This window comes from Rattus norvegicus, chromosome 5 (assembly GCF_036323735.1).
Source record: "Rattus norvegicus strain BN/NHsdMcwi chromosome 5, GRCr8, whole genome shotgun sequence".
NCBI classification, from domain to species: domain Eukaryota; kingdom Metazoa; phylum Chordata; class Mammalia; order Rodentia; family Muridae; genus Rattus; species Rattus norvegicus.
Window position 1 is genome coordinate 156,835,563 of NC_086023.1, and position 18,825 is coordinate 156,854,387.

The 18,825-nt window shown below is 48.8% G+C and overlaps 1 protein-coding gene and 2 pseudogenes across 1 annotated transcript; 2 read left to right on the forward strand and 1 right to left on the reverse strand.

The window, feature by feature from the left end:
* The first annotated feature begins 26 nt into the window (after window positions 1-26).
* Akr7a2 (aldo-keto reductase family 7, member A2) lies at window positions 27-8,565 on the forward strand. The gene is made up of 7 exons (NM_134407.2): window positions 27-316; window positions 3,894-4,081; window positions 4,249-4,353; window positions 6,848-6,944; window positions 7,124-7,223; window positions 7,727-7,856; window positions 8,232-8,565. The coding sequence occupies exons 1-7, from the start codon at window positions 82-84 to the stop codon at window positions 8,391-8,393; spliced, it is 1,017 nt and encodes a 338-aa protein (NP_599234.1). The 5' UTR covers window positions 27-81; the 3' UTR covers window positions 8,394-8,565.
* Window positions 5,422-5,910, reverse strand: LOC108351049 (60S ribosomal protein L21 pseudogene; annotated as a pseudogene).
* A 459-nt stretch (window positions 8,566-9,024) lies between the features above and the next one.
* Rpl9-ps6 (ribosomal protein L9, pseudogene 6) lies at window positions 9,025-14,093 on the forward strand (annotated as a pseudogene).
* Window positions 14,094-18,825: the final 4,732 nt, after the last annotated feature.

Here is an 18,825-nt window from a genome sequence, read left to right on the forward strand (position 1 = left end):
CGTGCAGTGTCCCGAGCGGTGAGCCGCGCTGCTGTACGCTGCGCGTGGCGCTCTGGGCCTTCGGTCGCGCGTCCTCTCGCCATGTCCCGGTCTCCGGCACCCCGCGCCGTCTCTGGCGCCCCTCTCCGGCCCGGTACGGTGCTGGGCACCATGGAGATGGGGCGCCGCATGGATGCGAGTGCTAGCGCTGCGACCGTACGCGCCTTCCTGGAGCGCGGCCTCAACGAGCTGGACACCGCCTTCATGTATTGCGACGGCCAGTCCGAAAGCATCCTGGGCAGCCTGGGGCTCGGGCTGGGCAGCGGCGACTGCACAGGTAACCGCTGCACCCGGTCTTCCCCCGCACAGAGTAGAGCCGAGCCAGTGCTCGCACCCGGCGTGCACCGGCCAGGGTCTGCACCCAGAAGTTTCCTAAGCTCCGGTGTCCACAGCCTTGTCTACCCCGAGCTCCCAAGGCTACTGGAGTCCTGAACTAATTAACTGAACTTTGTCCCGCCTCTCCTTAGAAGCTTCTAGAGTTGCAGCTACGGGGCGGGTGCGTGGAACTCCCTTCTGTTGAGCCTGCTCTGACTCTACTTCCTACCGCAGTCCCCCCTTCCAACCAACAGTTGCCCATAGCCTTCCCTCCTACCACCCCAACCCCCGCCCCCACCAGGCTTCGTGTTCGTGTCATCCCCTCTTGCCCTCACCACCCCTGCGCTCCAGGAGCACGCTTACATTCCGGTCTTTGATCCGGACTAGGACTAGACTTTGTCCCGTGCTGTTGACAGTACCTGTGAATCTCAAGGAGACCTGTGGCAACAATGCCTGGGGCCCAGCTAGGAGCAGGGGTGGAAAGGAGGAATCAGGAGAGGGCATTTCGACCTTTGCGCCCACTCTCTGTGCCAGGTCTTACAATGGCAAACTCTGTAGCTCTCTGTAGGCTACAGTGGGAGAAGTGATTTCTCCACGGAGAGTTAAAAGTCTGACGGGGAAGACTGAAATCGTGATTGCTGAGGAGTGCAGAAAGGAACTTCGGTTGGGGAGGCTCCGGGGAGAGCAGTAGGCAAAAGTCAGAGCACTGAGGATGGACTCACAGTGTAGGTATCACTGTGCAGAGTGGAGAGAGCAAGAGAAAGGTGCACCACGGGCTTGAAGTCTTAGCTGTTGGAAGATGGAGTTCGAGCGGTGCGGAATGCATGTGTGGGGCAGGGTGATTAGCGGCGCACGTCGCATGTCCCGTGGTGGAAGGGGAGGGGAACCGTCCTTCATTTGCTTGAAACTTGTAGAGTATCAGGAGGGTGCCCGATAGATAAAGAGGCTTCACTCCCCCCCCTACACCCGCCCCCCGTCCTGAGGTTCCCCGGTTCCTGTGCAGAGGGTACGTTAGACTCACAATGGGGTAGAGATAGAGGGACTTAAATGTGCAGATCTCTCAACTGAACGCAGTAGATAGAGTCAGTTCTCCTGGATGACTCTCTTGATAAAAAACATTTTGTTTTTTCTCCTCCCAAACCCTCTTCTTTAGCCCAGTCCTGCTTTGGGTTTGAGGACTCACTGGGCCAAAGTCCTCAGGTTTTACCTGTAGCGAAAGTTTACAAAAAGAACGCTTCGGGGCCGGTGTTGTAGGGAGACGCTAGGGTCTGGCCATTATCCTGTGGGGTCAGAGGGCTCCCCTTGTCCTTGCCAGCATCCATCCATCTATCCGTCCATCCATCAGTCCAGGTAGTTGATTATCTGGAAAGAAACAGTGTGGAGCCGGGAGGAATAGCTCCAGTACGGTTGAATGTACAGGATTCCCAGATTCTGGTTAAGATTGATGGCTTCTATAGAACACATTGAGGCCCTTCTGTCACTTCCCTAAATATTCTCGCTTTTAAGATTTATTTTACCTGCATATATGTGTGTGTCCACAGAGGCTAGGAGAGGGTACTGATTACCCTGGAACCGTAGTTACACATGATTGTAAGCCAATGTGTGTGGTTCTGGGAACCCTCTGTATACTCTGCAAGAACAGTAAGTTCTCTAAACCACTGAGCCATCTCTCCCCAGCCCCTCCTGCCTAAATTCCTACATAGTCTCTAAGGGTCTCCCGGCTTTCAGGCCTGGCCCCTTGAGTTCCATCTCGTCTTTATTTTCTTATTTAACTTATGAGTGCTCTGCTGCATGTACACCCACGTGCCAGAAGAGGGCGCCAGATCCCAGACGGTTGTGAACCACTGTGAGGTTGCTGGGAATTGGACTCAGAGCCAGTGCTCTGAACTGCTGAGCCATCTTCCCAGTCCCTATCTCCATTCTGTGGTGAGGAACCAATTAATTGGCCCACGGCATCCTGACAATACCTAGGAACATCAAGTCCAAGGTCCGAGATGGTGTTTGAGCACCACGGAGTCTGCGCATTCATGTCTCAGGTCCACGCTGCCTGCCCTGCCATGTATATGCTCTTAATTAAAAATGTAGCCCTCTATGGTGGGCGAGCACCTTTATCTGCTGAGACAGCTTACCAGCCAACATGTGTTCTTTTAATGTCTATGTAGGTACTTTCTCATTTAAAAAAAAAATTCTTAGCTTTTAAAGACATATGTTGGGCTGGAGAGATGGCTCAGCGGTTAAGAGCACTGACTGCTCTTCCTGAGGTCTTCAGTTCAATTCCCAGCAACCACATGGTGGCTCACAACCATCTGTAATAGGATCTGATGCCCTCTTCTGGTGTGTCTGAAGTGTCTACAGTGTACTCATATGAATAAAATAAATCTTTTTTAAAAAATAAAGGCGTATGTTTTTATTATATGTGGACAAGGGTTTTGCCTGCATATGTGGATGCGTACCACGTGTGTGCCTTGTACCCAAAGAGGGTATTGGATCCTCTGGAACTAAAGTGATGGGTGGTTGTACACTGCCATGTGGGTGCTGGGAACCCAGCCTAGGTCCTCTGCAAGAACAAGTGCTTTTAGCTGCCGAGCCATCTCTACTGCCCCTATTTTGTACTCCTAAATAAAAATTATTTTTAAATTTCCCTCAGTTCGCAGATAGCATGACTGTCGACATGTAAAAGTCAGAAAGACCAGGGACTAAGCCACTACCCAAAGACTATACATGGACTGACCCTGAGACTCTAACCTCATAGGTAACAATGAATAGCCTAGTAAGAGCACCAGTGGAAGGGGAAGCCCTTGGTCCTGCCAAGACTGAACCCCCAGTGAACGTGATTGTTGGGGGGAGGGCGGCAATGGGGGGAGGATGGGGAGGGGAAGCTCACATAGAAGGGGAGGGGGAGGGGTTGGGGGATGTTGGCCCGGAAACCGGGAAGGGGAATAACAATCGAAATGTAAATAAGAAATACTCAAGTTAATAAAGATAAAAAAAAAAGTCAGAAAGATTTAAAAACTCCCTAGAATTTTAAGATTCCTTTATGTATTTTATGCACGTGAGTGCTTACTATCTGTGTGCGTGTCTGCGGAAGAGGGCGTCAGATCCCATTACAGATGGTTGTGAGCCACCGTGTGAGCTGGGATTTGAACTCAGGACCTCTGGGAGAGCAGTCGGTGCTCTTAACCACTGAGCCATCTCTCCAGCCTTCTACCTGGAATTAAAGAGAAAAGAAAGGTAGTCCTGTGCCTCCCATGGGAGAGCAGATCCATTGCTGCGACCTCATTTTACAAATTAGGAAATAGCAGCTAAGTTAAGCCAGTGACTAAATCCTTTTCTCCCTTCTTTTTTGTGTTTGTTCATTTTTTTTTTCTAAGGCAGGGTTTCTCTGTGTGGTCCTGGCCATCTTGGAACTCACCCAGTAGACCAGGCTGGCCTTGAACTCAGAGATCTCTCGCCTCTGCCTCCCGAGTCCTAGGATTAAAGTCGTGTGTGACCATGCCCAGCCTTCTAACAAATCTCAATCATTGTAATTTTCCTGCCAGTGAAAATTGCCACCAAGGCCAACCCTTGGGACGGGAAGTCGCTGAAGCCTGACAGTGTCCGGTCCCAATTAGAGACGTCATTGAAGCGGCTGCAGTGTCCCCGGGTGGACCTCTTCTACTTACACGCTCCTGACCACGGCACTCCTATCGTGGAGACCCTGCAGGCCTGCCAACAGCTGCATCAGGAGGTGAGGGAGGGCCCTGAGTGCAGAGGGGAGATCACTACGCTTCTCTCCCTGAGTCTGCCAAGACAGCAAGGCTCTCTGGGCACAGACTCCAGGTTCCTCACCAGGTCAGTCTTCTCTTCCTGGTTCTGTGGGCTGAGCCGAGTTGTAATGAGTCCTCCCCCCTGCAGGGCAAGTTTGTGGAGCTTGGCTTGTCCAACTATGCCTCCTGGGAGGTAGCCGAGATCTATACCCTCTGTAAAAGCAACGGCTGGATCCTGCCAACTGTGTACCAGGTGAGGGGACTTGCTGTGCTAGGGCCACCGGGCCTCGCTCGGGGTTCAATTGATCCTGAGTTTGCTTGTGCTTTGGACCTTTCACCCTCCTCATAGCGGGCACTCCCCACTTGGAAGCAGGTACCACCTCGTCTCTTACCAGCATGGCTGGTGTGCCTGTTTGCTTGCTGTGTGAGCACACATCGGGTTCCCTTCCTCCCATCCTGCACCTCCGCCTAGAGCATACCACCTCTCCGCACCCTGAAAGAAGGGCTCAGCTTTGGCCTAGAAGGCTCTTTTCTGGGAATCCCCTCAGGATCCATCACCACCACCGCCACCGCCACCCCGCCCCACCCCACTCCCTCCAGTCTCTGAACCACACCTTCACCTGTGAGTGTTGTAAATTAAGCAGACTAATGGAAGAAAGAGGGTCAGGCCAAGGTGTGATCAAGCTCTGAAGCAAGAGGACCTCCCAGGAAGCCTCAAACAGCCACCATGCATAAGTGTGTTTATTCATCATTGACAAAAGGGTTTTGGGGGCAGAACACACATACCAAAGCCCCTAACCTAATCTATGTGTTCCCTGAAGGAAAACGCCACACCCCTGCAGCTTTAACCCTTATTGTGAACTGTTTGCAGTACTCAGTAACCAGGCTATAAAAGCTCCTGGGGAGGGGGGGGCAACCCTACAGATAACAGAAAACAATCACTGCCTTCTACAGTGATTTCTTCATGGTCAAAAGAGTTCTAGGAAACTACCCTGCATCCTGAAGGCTACCTTAGATAGACTGAAAAACAGCTTTTCCGTTGTTTCCACCGTTGCCTTCCCGCACTGAGCCCCTCCTCCTTAGAGCCCACCTTCCCCAGGGCTCCCTGTGGACCTGTGTTGCTGTGGTTTATTTTGTGGTTCTGGTGACTGACTGACCCTAAGACCTGACTGTGCTATCACTGAGTGATACCTCAGCCTGCTGCCTGTATTTTGGATTTTATTATTACACCTCTTGGAAGCAGAGAATTTGCTGAACTTTTTTTTTTTTTTTTTTTTTTTTTTTTTTGTGCAGTCCAGGTCCTTTATTTCCTTTGTGTGCATTAGGCCATGAATCCCTATGGAATGGGCTCCAGCAGGTCAGGCTCCTTCCCGTTAGTCTTCACAAAGTGGGCTTCTCTGGGTGGCGCAGGCTGGCGGCTTCAGCTGAACCCAGGTGCCCTTCTCTTTGGCTTCCTTTTTCTTCTGATCCTTCTCCTTCACCCGCTTCAGGAAGCCGTCTCTGCTCTTCGAGTGCTCGATGTGCTCAATCCGCACACTGATCCTCTTGGCCAGAATCTTGCCTTTAACTTGCTTGTTTACAATGATGCCCACGGCATGCTGGGTGACATTGTAGACTCTTCCGGTTTTGCCGTGGTAACACTTACGGGGCATTCCTTTTTGAACAGTGCCCATTCCCTTGATGTCTGCAATATCACCCTTCTTGTAGATTCGCATGTATGTGGCCAAAGGAATGACTCCATGTTTCCTAAAAGGCCTAGAGAACATGTACCGAGTACCTCTCCCCTTTCCTTTTGTGTTCGTCATTTTGGCCAGTTCCTGGAAGATGGCTGCCCGGGTGGAAAGGAAGGACGCTAAACTTTTAAATGGTTGTCAATTCAGCATTCAGCCTGTAGAGGAGACTGGAGATAGCTGTAGCTGGTAATCCTAGCCAGCTTCCCTTCCCTGCGCCCGACGCCCTGCCCCGACTTGAGATTTTAGACGTAACTGACCCTGGGATGGTGTCAATTTAGAGTATTCAGAATAGGAGATTGCAAAACTGGGCATGGTGTTGCACACAGGCAAGCCAGCACTCGGAAGGCTGAGGCAGGAGGCTCACTAAGTTCAAAGCGAACCCGGGCTATAGAGCAAGACTGTTTCAAAAAACAAAACCCAGGCCTATTAGGTAAAAATGCATACTGTACAACCCCAGGGGCCTGAATTCTCACCTCAGAATTCACACACACAGAGCCACGTGTGCCTATGTGCACCTGGCACCCAGTTCTGTGGAAAGCAAGAGACGGGGATCACCCAACTCCAGACTCAGCGAGAGACCCTGTCTCACGGAAATGGAACAGGACATTGTACATCCTCCTCTGGCCCCTGCACCCAAACACATGCACAGACACACAAAAGTAAATATAATTTAAAAAGTGGAGGAAGAGGGGTTGGGGATTTAGCTCAGTGGTAGAGCGCTTGCCTAGCAAGCGCAAGGCCCTGGGTTCCGTCCCCAGCTCTGGGGAAAAAAAAAGGAAAAAAAGGTGGCGGAAGGGCCAGCAGAACCAGGGTACAGGCTCTACATCCCAGCTACTGGGGAGGTTGAGGCAGGAGGATCAGTTGAGTCAGAGAGTTTAACAAGAGCCTGACCAGTTTACCAAAACCCATCTTTGAAAGAACGGCTTCCAAAGAATCATTTTTAAAAAGAGGAAGGCTGGATCCCTTCCCTTGATTCATCTGCACTTTGCAACAGGCCCCTCTCCTTCCCTGCAGGGCATGTACAACGCCACCACCCGGCAGGTGGAGACTGAGCTCCTCCCCTGCCTCAGATACTTCGGACTGAGGTTCTATGCCTACAACCCTTTGGCTGGTATGAGCTGCCATGGGGACCTGCCCTATGGGAGGGAGGGCAAGCCCAGCCTGACTCTACGGTTTGCTGCCCTAGCAGACGCCTTTTCTAGGCTCCCATCTCTCCAGTTCAGAGCTGAGTGGGATCTAACAGCGTCTGGGAGTAGCCCGGGCCAGGATCTCACTGCAGCCTTCCCACAGGAGGCCTGCTGACTGGCAAATACAGATATGAAGACAAGGATGGGAAACAGCCCGAGGGCCGCTTCTTTGGGAATAGCTGGTCTGAGACCTACAGGAACCGGTGAGCTGCGGTGTCAGGCTGGGTAGAGCGGGAAGTTCCCGTTACCTCATAGGTTCTTCTCTGCTTCTAGGGACAGAAACCACCACTACTGCCTCCCTTTTCTGTTTAATGATTCCTATAAGAAATAGCAAATCCCGGGGTGTCTTATTTCCTTCTTCCTACATAAGAAAATGAGGAAGTCCCACTTCCACCTCAAGACCTAAAAGTCTTTGCTACTCTGAGAGTTGCCCTGCTGTGGGGGAAAGAGAGAGGACCGTGGGTAGAGGCTTTGGGCCCTGGGGCCAAGTCTGGCTTTAAGGTAAACAGAAGACAGGAGTTTCCACATCTAGCCAGCAATGGGCACCCCCAGAAGCTCCTGGTACCCTATAAGGAGAAGCAGCTCTCTTTGGGTACAGCTCCTTCTATGCCACAGAATGGGGGGCAGTGCCTTGGTAGGCTCTTTTGCTTCAGCTCCCGGTGTGACTGGAGATTCTCAGCCCAAGCCACTCTCCCAATTCACTTAGCTTCTGGAAGGAACACCACTTTGAGGCCATTGCCCTGGTAGAAAAGGCCCTGAAGACCACCTATGGCACCAGTGCCCCCAGCATGACCTCGGCTGCCCTGCGCTGGATGTACCATCACTCACAGCTCCAGGTAACCCGACCGTGAGCTCGGCCTCCGCCCCTTTGGGAGAGCCAGACTTGCCTTGCAGTGACTTCTAGAGAGAACGCCTCCTCCAGGGCTAGGGAGCTGATTTGGGAGCTGTGCACAGTGCTTGCTGGACGGGCAGGAGACAAGTGTGTTATAGACAGGGAAGGTTTTCACTTTAGTCTCCTTAGGGAAGAACTCGCGTAAGGAGAACAGAGTCACCTATGTTCAGCTAGCAAAGGTGCCCTCAGCTCTTCCCGGGTGTTCAGGACAGAAATACACAAAGATCCCAGATCTTACCAGGGGATGGGCAAGGAGGGGCATGTGAGAGGAGCCACCAATGAGCAGAGGGTGCTGAGATGTGGCTGTCTTCCATTGCAGGGCACCCGAGGGGACGCAGTCATCTTGGGCATGTCCAGCCTGGAGCAGCTGGAGCAGAACTTGGCGGCCACTGAGGAAGGTCCCCTGGAGCCCGCTGTCGTGGAGGCCTTTAACCAAGCCTGGAACGTGGTCGCCCACGAGTGTCCCAACTACTTCAGATAGACTGTCGTGACTCAAGACGCCAGGGCTTTTCTGCCAACTCTTAGAGTCACACCCTGGCCACTCCTTGCCCAGTGCTGACCTAGTGTGGTCTTTTCTGCTGGTCTCCATCCACTCCCTGCTCTTTTCCCGTCTGAATAAAGCAGGCGTCCGACCTAGCTGCAGCCGGACTGAACCTCAGACTCTCTCCCCTGCAGCCCAACACCAGCTCCCTCCACCCTGCCTGGGACCCACAAGAAAGGGTGGACCCAGGAGCTAGGGCTTCAGAGAGCACAAATGGGGAGGGTCTCCTAACCATGTCCTGATGCAGCCGCACCCTCATGTGACAGAATGAGGTGGGCGTGGGTATGCACACCTGCTAATTCCAGCAGTCAGGGAGCTGAGGGGAGGAGGTTTGTCCCACGTGTGAGGTCAACACTGATCTATGCAGCGAATTCCAGGCTAGTCTGGAATTCTTTTTTTTTTTTTAAAGATTTATTTTATTATATATAAGTACACTGTAGCTGTCTTCAGATACATCAGAAGAGGGCATCAGATCTCTTTACAGATGGTTGTGAGCCACCATGTGGTTGCTGGAATTTGAACTCAGGACCTCTGGATGAGCAGTCAGTGCTCTTAACCACTGAACCATCTCTCCAGCCCAACCTGCTGGATCTTGTTTCCCCTGTGATGGTCTACTTACTTCTACAGCTGTTTTCCCATCAGAAGCCATGGTCATTTATGATTTTTTTTCTTTTTTTTTTTAATTTTTTTTTTTTATTTACTCATTTATTATATATAAGTACACTGTAGCTGTCTTCAGATACACCAGAAGAGGGCATCAGATCTCTTTACAGATGGTTGTGAGCCACCATGTGGTTGCTGGGAATTGAACTCATGACCTCTGGAAGAACAGTCGGGTGTTCTTAACCACTGAGCCATCTCTCCAGCCCTAGTCTGGAATTCTTAATGAGACTTCTCAAAAACAAACATAAATTTAGAAGACATTCTTTTGAGTCTCTCCTTCCGAATCATCTTACTAAATACTCAGAAGTAGAACATATAATTTAAAGTCACCGTGAGTATGGTAAATGTTTATCAGGATTCTGTAGACTTGGTTCTGTCACTTTGCCTTGAAAGAGGGTCTCAAGTAGTCCAAGCTGGCCTCAAATTTGCTAGGTAGCTGCGAATGACCTCGAACTTCTGATCCTCTGTCCCAGCTAGAGGGACAGACTTCTGCCTGGTTTAAGCACTGAGACTCAAACCCAGGGTTTCATGCTCACATGTTGGGTAATCTGACCCAGACTAGAGCTTTTCCCTTTTTTATCTTCTTTTAATGATTTATTTATTTTTATGTACATTGTCCTAAAAATTTTGAATTCAAGTAGTTCTCTTGCTTGACCACCACAGCCTCTGCTGTGCCTTGTGGAATATTTTTAACACTTGTAATCTCCAAGTGGCTTTAGTCTTAGTGGAAGCCTCTAATCTTGCCATCCCTTGGGTCCACAGCTTTGACTCTGGGTCTTGGTCCCCAGTTTTTGCTGCTCTTGAGAGGCAGGCCTGCTTAGGGAAGTGAGTCACTGGGGTTATGTCTGCACCATATTCTCGGATCCACTGTAGGCCCAAAGCAAAAGCTGAAGCCATGAGCCAAAATTAACCCTTGTGCCCTTTACCGGTTTGTCTCTGGCATGTTGTCATAGCAACTGAAAGCTAACTAGTGCAAGCAATCGCATCTCCATTTTCCTCCCAAATATCCCTTGCTTGTACAGATTTGAGGCCCAAGGGCTGGAGAGGAGAAGTTCCAGGGCTGGCAGTTGCTGCTCGCCCCTTCCCATGGGAGCTGAACTCTAGCATGGGGTTTGCTCAAGGTAGCAACAGCTGAGCATCTGGCAGCAACCAGCACTTAGGCCCTGGGAAGTGGCAAGAGGCTCACTGTGGGAGTCCAGATGAAGCCACCAAGGGACTGTTACAGGAGGAACCTTGTAGACAGGTCTGTTTACGCTCAGACACCATCCAGTGTCCTGATCTGTAACAGAAGCACAAGCCCCTCCCACTGGACTGGTGTTACCAGCTTCAACGCACAGTAAGTCAACCCAGAATCAAGTTGTTTAATATGGTAGTTAAAACAATAAGAAGGGTCAGGGTGCTGTCCATTAAAATCCAGCTGTCCATGCCAGTCAGCGTCCTGCAGTAGTCCCTGGACTCAGGACGCTGAGAAAGGAGAATCGTAAGTCTAAGGTTAGCTTGGGCTACATAGCCAGTCTCAAAACACAGATTCTCCTCGGGCTGGAGAGATGGCTCAGCGGTTAAGAGCACAGGCTGCTCTTCCAGAGGTCCTGAGTTCAAATCCCAGCAACCACATGGTGGCTCACAACCATCTGTAATGAGATCTGATGCCCTCTTCTGGTGTGTCTGAAGACAGCTACAGTGTACTTATATATAATAAATGAATCTTTAAAGAAAAAAACAAACCACATTCTCACATGAATGGCTAGGTTTGTTTTTCAACACGGTGGTGATGGTTTCGAGACCAGCCTGGGCTTCATAGCTCTGGGCCATCGTGAGCTACAAGTGAGACCATCTCTACTTGAGACCCAAAGCGGGGCTTAAGCACTACCAGAACATTGCTGTGTAAGCTGGGTTGGTGCCACACCCCTTCAATCTTCAATCCCAGCACTCCAGAGGCAGGCAGATCTCTCTGAGTTTGAGGCTAGCCCTGACTGCAGAGCAAAGGCTAGGGCAGCCAGGGCTGTGAACACAGAGAAAGCCTATCTCAAAAATAAAAGACGAAAAAACAACTACAAAATCCCAGTGCCAAGTATTGGGGCTTGGTGTGGAGGGATGGTTCAGTGGTTAAGAGCACTTCCTGTATCCCCATCTAGTGTGAGAATGAAGACCCTTCTCAGCAATCAGACTCAACATTCCAGAAAATGTCCACATCACTCAGAAGGGGTGCACAGTCATTGTGAAGGGCCCCAGGGGGACTCTACGGGGGGACTTCAATCACATCTATGTAAAGCTGAATCTCCTTGGAAAGAAAAAAAGAAAAGGCTCCATGTTGACAAGTGGTGGGGTAACAGGAAGGAACTGGCCACTGTCAGAATCATGGGCACTCATGTTCAGAACACGATCAAGGGTGTGACACTGGGCTTCTGTTACAAGATGAGGTCTGTGTGTGCCCACTTCCCCATCAACGTCGTTATTCAGAACAGGTCTTTGGTTGAAATCTGAAATTTCTTTGGTGAAAAATTCATCCTCAGGGTTCGGATGAGGACAGGTGTCGCTTGTACTGTCTCTCAAGCCCAGGAGGATGAATCAGTCCTTGAAGGAATTGATATTGAACTTGTTCCAAATTTGGCGGCTCTGATTCAGCAAGCCACAACAGTTAGAAACAAGGCTATCAGGATGGCGTTCATGTGTCTGAGAAGGGAACTGTGCATCAGGCTGACAAGTGAGACCTCAGTTTCCTGGCTCCAGAAACAAGATCCTGATCATAAGGACAATGTGGGCTCTTTGGGGGACAATAAAAGACATATATATTGGGGGGAAAAAAGAGCATTTGCTGCTCTTATAGAGGACTTGAGCTTGATTTCCAGCACCCAGATGGTGGTTCCCAAACGTCTATCACTCTACCTCCAAAAGAAGTCTCACACCCTCTTGGCTTCAGCAGGTCCCAGCCATGTAGACAAAACTTATACACATGCGAGTTTTTGGGTTTTTTTTTTTTTTTTTTTTTTGTTCTTTTTTTCGGAGCTGGGGACCGAACCTAGGGCCTTGCGCTTGCTAGGCAAGCGCTCTACCACTGAGCTAAATCCCCAACCCCCCACATGCGAGTTTTAATTGTATTTGTTTAATGGTTTATGTAGGTTTTTCAAGACAGTATTTCTCTGGGTAACAGCCCTAGCTGTCCTGGCCCTGAACTCGTGTAGATAACACCAGCCTCAGCCTCCTGAGTGCTGGGACTAAAGATGTGCACCACCACACCCCAAAAAATGTTTTTAATTTAACTATGAAAGTATAAAAATAAGTTATTTACATTGTAAGCCCTCCTCTTTTTTTTTTAAGATTTATTTATTTATTTTATGTATATGAGCACTCTGTAGCTGTCTTCAGACACACCAGAAGAGGGCATCGGATCCCATTACAGATGGTTGTGGGCCACCACCCGATGGTTGCTGGGATTTGAACTCAGGACCTCTGGAAGAGCAGTCAATGCTCTTAACCACTGAGCCATCTCTCCAGCCCGTAAGACCTCCTTTTTTTTTTTTTTTTTTTCTTTTCTTTTTTTTCCGGAGCTGGGGACCGAACCCAGGGCCTTGCGCTTCCTAGGCAAGCGCTCTACCACTGAGCTAAATCCCCAACCCCTCATTTTTCTTTAAATAAGCGAAGATGTTAGGGTTGAATGCTTTTGTTCCCTAATTAGTAATGTTATATTCTTCCTGCTGCCTGGAGCAAATGTGTGAACAGCCTACCGGAGTCTGGTGGTGGTAGTACACGGAGGAGTGAGGTGGGAATGGATGAGTAAGTGGGGGAGCACCCTGTTAGAGGCAGAGTGGAAGGGGATAGGATGGGGGGCTCGTGGAAAGGGGACCAGGAAGGGGACAACATTTGAAATGTAAATAAAAAATTAAAAAAAAAAAAAAAAACAACCACTAGAAAGATCTTGGCTGATTGCTCCGGCTCCTCAAGATGCAGCCCAACCCAGGCTGTTTGTAGCAGACGTGTTACAAGCCTCAGGAACTCCAGATGAGCCTACAGCCATTTCCACTAGAGGGGGAAGCCCTTACTTCGGTGATATAGCTGATCACCCCAGCACTGGTGCTGATGCTGTGAAGCCAGTCAGTGATTGGTTCAGTTAGCCTCGATGACTCTAATTGAGCCTAAGAGGAGTGGCTGTGACTAAACCAAAATAAAATAAAATAAAATAAAATATAAAATAAAATAAAATAAAGTCTGTACTTAGCTCCAGTGAAATAGCTATCGCTGGCCCACACGTTGCTTCTCAGGGTGTAAACAGACTGCCCAGGCTACCGCTTGAGTCAGTCGGCAGACGCTCCTGGGCTACCTTAGGTGTTACATCAGGGCCAATTAAAAGCTTTTCTTGGGCCATCAAGATGACTCAGAGGGTTAAGACACTTTACACCAACCAGTCATGGTGGCGCGTGCCTTTAATCCCAGCACTCATTCCGGAGGCCAAGACAGGTAGATCCCTGTCCAAGGCCAGCTTGGTCTACACATCCAGTTCCAGGAAAGCCAGAGCTACAGAGAGAAACCCTGTCTTCCCTCCTTCCCCAAAAGAGACACTCTCCATGGAAACCAACAACTATAATCAAAGCAGCTTTTTTTTAAAGATTTATTTATTATAGATAAGTACACTGCTACTATCTTCTGACACACCAAAAGAGGGCATCGGATCCCATTACAGATGGTTGTGAGGCACCATGTGGTTGCTGGGATTTGAACTCAGGACCTCTGGAAGAGCAGTCAGTGCTCTTAACCACCGAGCCATCTCTCCAGCCCCAAAGCAGCTCTTATTGGGGCACTTCATTGGGGCTGGTGTAGGTTCAGAGGGTCAGTCCATTATCATCAAGACGGGAGCGTGGCAGCGTTCAGGCTGGCGTGGAGCTGAGAGTTCCACATCTTGTTCAGAGAAGACTGGCTGCCACATGGCTAGGAGGAAGGTCTCAAAGCCCATCCCCACAGTGACACACTTCCTCCAACAAGGCCACACCTACTCCAGCAAGGCCACATGTAATAGTGCCACTCCCTGGACCAAGCATCTTCAAACCACCACAGCCTCCTCCGTGCTGTGACTTCAGACATATGTCACAATACCTGGCCACTCTCTTTGACTCGAGTTATTTTAAACTCCCCTGGTTGATTAGCCAGTTCGACAGATGCTCAGACAATGGCATCTGCTGACAGTTGCCCAAGCATTTTCTCACAGTGAGTAGCATTTTCCGATACAAGTCCCATCAGGGGGGACTTTCATCTGCCAGTCACTGCAGCTCAGGAACAGGGACAAGCCTACGGTCAAGACAAAATCCAAGCCATAACTCACCCCTTAAGGGATTAAAAAAATAAATTTATTAGTGTGTGTGTGTGTGTGTGTGTGTGTGTGTGTCACTGTATGCGTGCAGAGGTTTTCAAACAACTTTGTGAAATCAGTTCTCTCCTTCCCCCTGGGTCTCAGGGACCCAGCTCAGGTTGTTAAATTTGCACGGCAAGGTCCCTCACTCTCTGGGCCATCTCGCCAGCCCTCAAGTAATTTTTAAATATTTTGGGGATTTTTGTTTTTCTTTGCTTGTAGGCTTTTGGAAACAGGGTGTCATAGTCCCCTACTGACCTGGAACTGACCATGTAGACCAAGCTGGCCTTGAACTCAGACAGCTACCTGTCTCTGCCTTCCAAGTGCTGGGATTAAAGGTGTGTGCCATGAAGACCAGGACTGTTTACTTTATGTGTATTGTATATATGTGTGTGTACCTAGTGCTGAGGCATTCAGAAGAGGACATCGTATTGCCGTGGTTATCTGATAAACCGCTCCGAGCTCCTGGCAGGTGATCGCACTTCTCGCTGACACCTGCCAGGAAAGACACACACACATAACCTTTCTATTTTGATATGTCTTAACTGGCTCAACGGCTGGGCCACGAGCTTCCATGTGCCTCACACACTCCCCTCCAATATTCTTGAGTTAGTACTTGTTAAATCTGTATTTCATCTCTGCTATTCCAGAGGGGGTGGGCCCCAGGGCTATTTTCCCAGGTTTTTTACATGCCGGAGATCTCTCCCTCCTACACCTCTTCCCTTGTGGTCCATCTTCTGCCCTTCCTAATGGCTCTCTCTCTCTCTCTCTCTCTCTCTCTCTCTCTCTCTCTCTCTCTCTCTCTTGTGGTCCATCTTCTGCCCTTCCTAATGGCAGTCTCTCTCTCTCTCTCTCTCTCTCTCTCTCTCTCTCTCTCTCTCTCTCTCTCTTGTGGTCCATCTTCTGCCCTTCCTAATGGCAGTCAGTCTCTCTCTCTCTCTCTCTCTCTCTCTCTCTCTCTCTCTTTCTCTCTCTCTTCTCTCTCTCTCTCTCTCTCTCTCTCTCTCTCTCCCTCCCCCACTCCCCTGTTTTTCTTGCCTGAGATTCCTAGAAGTCCTGCCTCTGTCCCTCTGCCCAACCATTGGCCTCTGGCTCTTTATCGGCCAGTCAAAAACCAAACTGTTGCCAGGGACCCACACCAGACATGCGGATTCCCATGTAAACACGAATCAAATCCCCAGCATCATATCCCTTGGAACTGAAGTTAGACGTTTGATCACACCCCAGTCCTCCACAAGAGGTGCAGGTGCTCTTAGCTGCTGAGAAATCTCTCTATTTCTAATTTATTTGTTTATTTATTTAGCTGCACGGTACATGCCTTAAGACTGGAGTGGAGGTCAGAGAATAAGCTGCAAGTGTCCATTCTCTGGTGCTACATCGTGAATACCAGTGATTGGCACGGGCTGTCAGGCTTGGTGCAGGAGCCTTTACTAGCTGAAGCAGCACCCACCCTGAAGGAGTGTTTTAGACTCTGGGTCTCACTAAAGTGCCCATGCTGGCCTCTAATTCTGAGTTCAAGTGACTCTCTCTTCTAAACCTCAGCTGATAGCTGGCTTCCTAAAGATTTTTTTTTGGGGAGGAGGTGGATAAATTTGGAAGAGTGGAATTGTTAAACCTTCCCCACTCAGCTTCAGTAAATCAGAACCAGGGCACTCAGAAAGGTCCTCAGTGGCCTGAGGTAAATAAATGCCTAGGAACAAGCTTGCAGAATCAGAGAAGAGACAAGGGACTTCAGAAACTAAGAACCAAGGTTTAAAGTCTTCAGTGTTAGGGGTGGAACCCAGGGCCACACACATACTAGGCAGTGGTTCTCAACCTTCCTAATGCTGTGACCCTTAATACAGTTCCTCATGGTGACTGCCAGCCATAAAATTATTCCCATTGCTACTTTGTAACCGTTATGCTGCCACTGTTATGAATCATAGTTTAAATATCTGTGTTTTCTACCCGCCTTAGAGGACCCCTGTGAAAGGTCCAACAGGTCCATGACACACATAGCTCTAAGAACTCGGGGTTGGAGTTGGAGAAATGGTTCAGAGGTTAAGAGCACTGACTGCTCTTCCAGAGGTCCGGAGTTCAACTCCCAGCAACCACATGGTGACTCACAACCATCTGTAATGAGTTCTGATGCCCTCTTCTGGCCTGCAGGTGCACATTCATACACATAAAATAAATCTTTAAAAAAAATGATGTAGGGGTTGGGGATTTAGCTCAGTGCCTAGCAAGCGCAAGGCCCTGGGTTAGGTCCCCAGCTCCAAAAAAAAAAAAAAAAAAGAAAAAGAAAAAGAAAAAAAAATGATGTAGGCTAGCAGGAATGAATATGGGGGTCATGAAAATTTGGTAACAATAAAGGATTTCTGAACACTCAGTGGTCTATTATTAATTTAGAATCAGTTAATCAAAGATATTTGTGGCACTATTCTATTTTAATATGCTCTGGCAGACTTGGCTGGCAAATCACGGTATTGCTAGCATTCAGCATGACCAATGCCCCAGACATCTAACCTCACTTTCTACTCTACTCTGTGTGGTTTTGTTCCTCTTTTTTTTTTTTAAAAAAAACATTTATTTATTTATTATGTATACATCATACAGCTTTCTGCCTGCATGTATGCACCTGCAGGCCAGAAGAGGGCACCAGACCTGATTATAGATGGATGTGAGCCACCATGTGGTTGCTGGGAATTGAACTCAGGACCTCTGGAAGAGCAGTCAGCGCTCTTAACCGCTGAGCCATCTCTCCAGCCCCCGGTTTTGTTCCTCTTACAGAATGCAATGGTTTGAGGACAAGAAAACAAAGATGCCGTATTATCCTACTGTCTCTCAACACTAAGATAGCATTGGGTTAGGGGTTGGGGATTTAGCTCAGTGGTAGAGCGCTTGCCTAGGAAGCTCAAGGCCCTGGGTTCTGTCCCCAGCTCCGAAAAAAAAAAAAGAAAAAAAAAAAAAGATAGCATTGGGTTATTGTAGAATATTTGGTTTTAAAAGTAATGTTTACAGGGTTGGGGATTTAGCTCAGCGGTAGAGCACTTGCCTAGCAATCGCAAGGCCCTGGGTTCGGTCCCCAGCTCCGAAAAAGAAGAAAAAAAAAGTAATATTTACAATGCGGGCTGGAGGAATGGCTCAGTGGTTAAGAGCACTGACTGCTCTTCCAGAGGTTCTGAGTTCAATTCCCAGCAACCACATGGTGGCTCACAACCACCTGTAACATAATCCGATGCCCTCTTCTGGCAGGCAAGCATACATGCAGGGAGAATGTTGTATACATAATAAACAAATAAGTCTTTAAAAAAAAAGTTACCAGTGCGATGGCTAAGAAAACATACTTCCCCTCTTGCTCTTATTCCTTCTCCCTTTTTTCTCCCTTTCTTCTCCTCCTCCTCCTTCTTCTTCTTCTTCTTCTTCTTCTTCTTCTTCTTCTTCTTCTTCTTCTTCTTCTTCTTCTTCTTCTTCTCCTTCTTCTCCTTCTTCCCCTTCTTCCCCTTCTTCCCCTTCTCCTTCTCCTTCTCCTTCTCCTCTTCCTCCTCCTCCTCCTCCTCCTCCTCCTCCTCCTCCTCCTCCTCCTCCTCCTCCTCCTCCTCCTCCTTCTTCTTCTTCTTCTTCTTCTTCTTCTTCTTCTTCTTCAGCAAAGTGTCTATGCAGACATGGCTGGCCCACTGTGTAGACCAGGGTGGCCTTGAACTCACAGAGATTCGCCTGTCTCTGTCTTGTGAGTGCTAGGATTACAGGTGTTCGCCACCACTCCCACCCCCAAACTCAATTTTGTGTGCTGCTTGGGATAGCAATCCCTGTGAGAGGCTGGGCAGGCTGGTGCACGCTTTAAATCCATGAGTCCAGAGGCAGAAGCAGGTGGATCTCTGGCATCTGAAGTCAGCTAGGTCTACGTAGTGAGTTCCAAGGCAGCCAGAGAACTACATACAGAGACCCTATCTCACTACTACTACTACTACTACTACTACTACTACTACTAGTAGTAGTAATAATAATAATAATAATAATAATAATAGGTCATAAGATACAAACAACCAGGATGATTAAACCAATTAAAAGTATATGAGTCCTTTATTGGGTGGTGACCAAAAATGGGTTTATGTCTCAAAGCCTCTTGGGCAGAAACTTAGAAGTACAATGTTTTTAAAGGCAAAACCCACAAAAAACATAATTTACCACTGAACTAAATCCCCAACCCCAAGACACTGTTTTCTTAGATACCAAAGTTACAAGAGCAAGATCAAAGAAATAACCAAGTATGATGGGACACACCTTTAATCCCAGGATTCAGAAGATAGAAGCAGGCATATGTGAGTTCGAGGCCAGCCAGGGATGCATAGAAAAAACCCTGTCTAGAACAATAACAGAAAAAAGGAG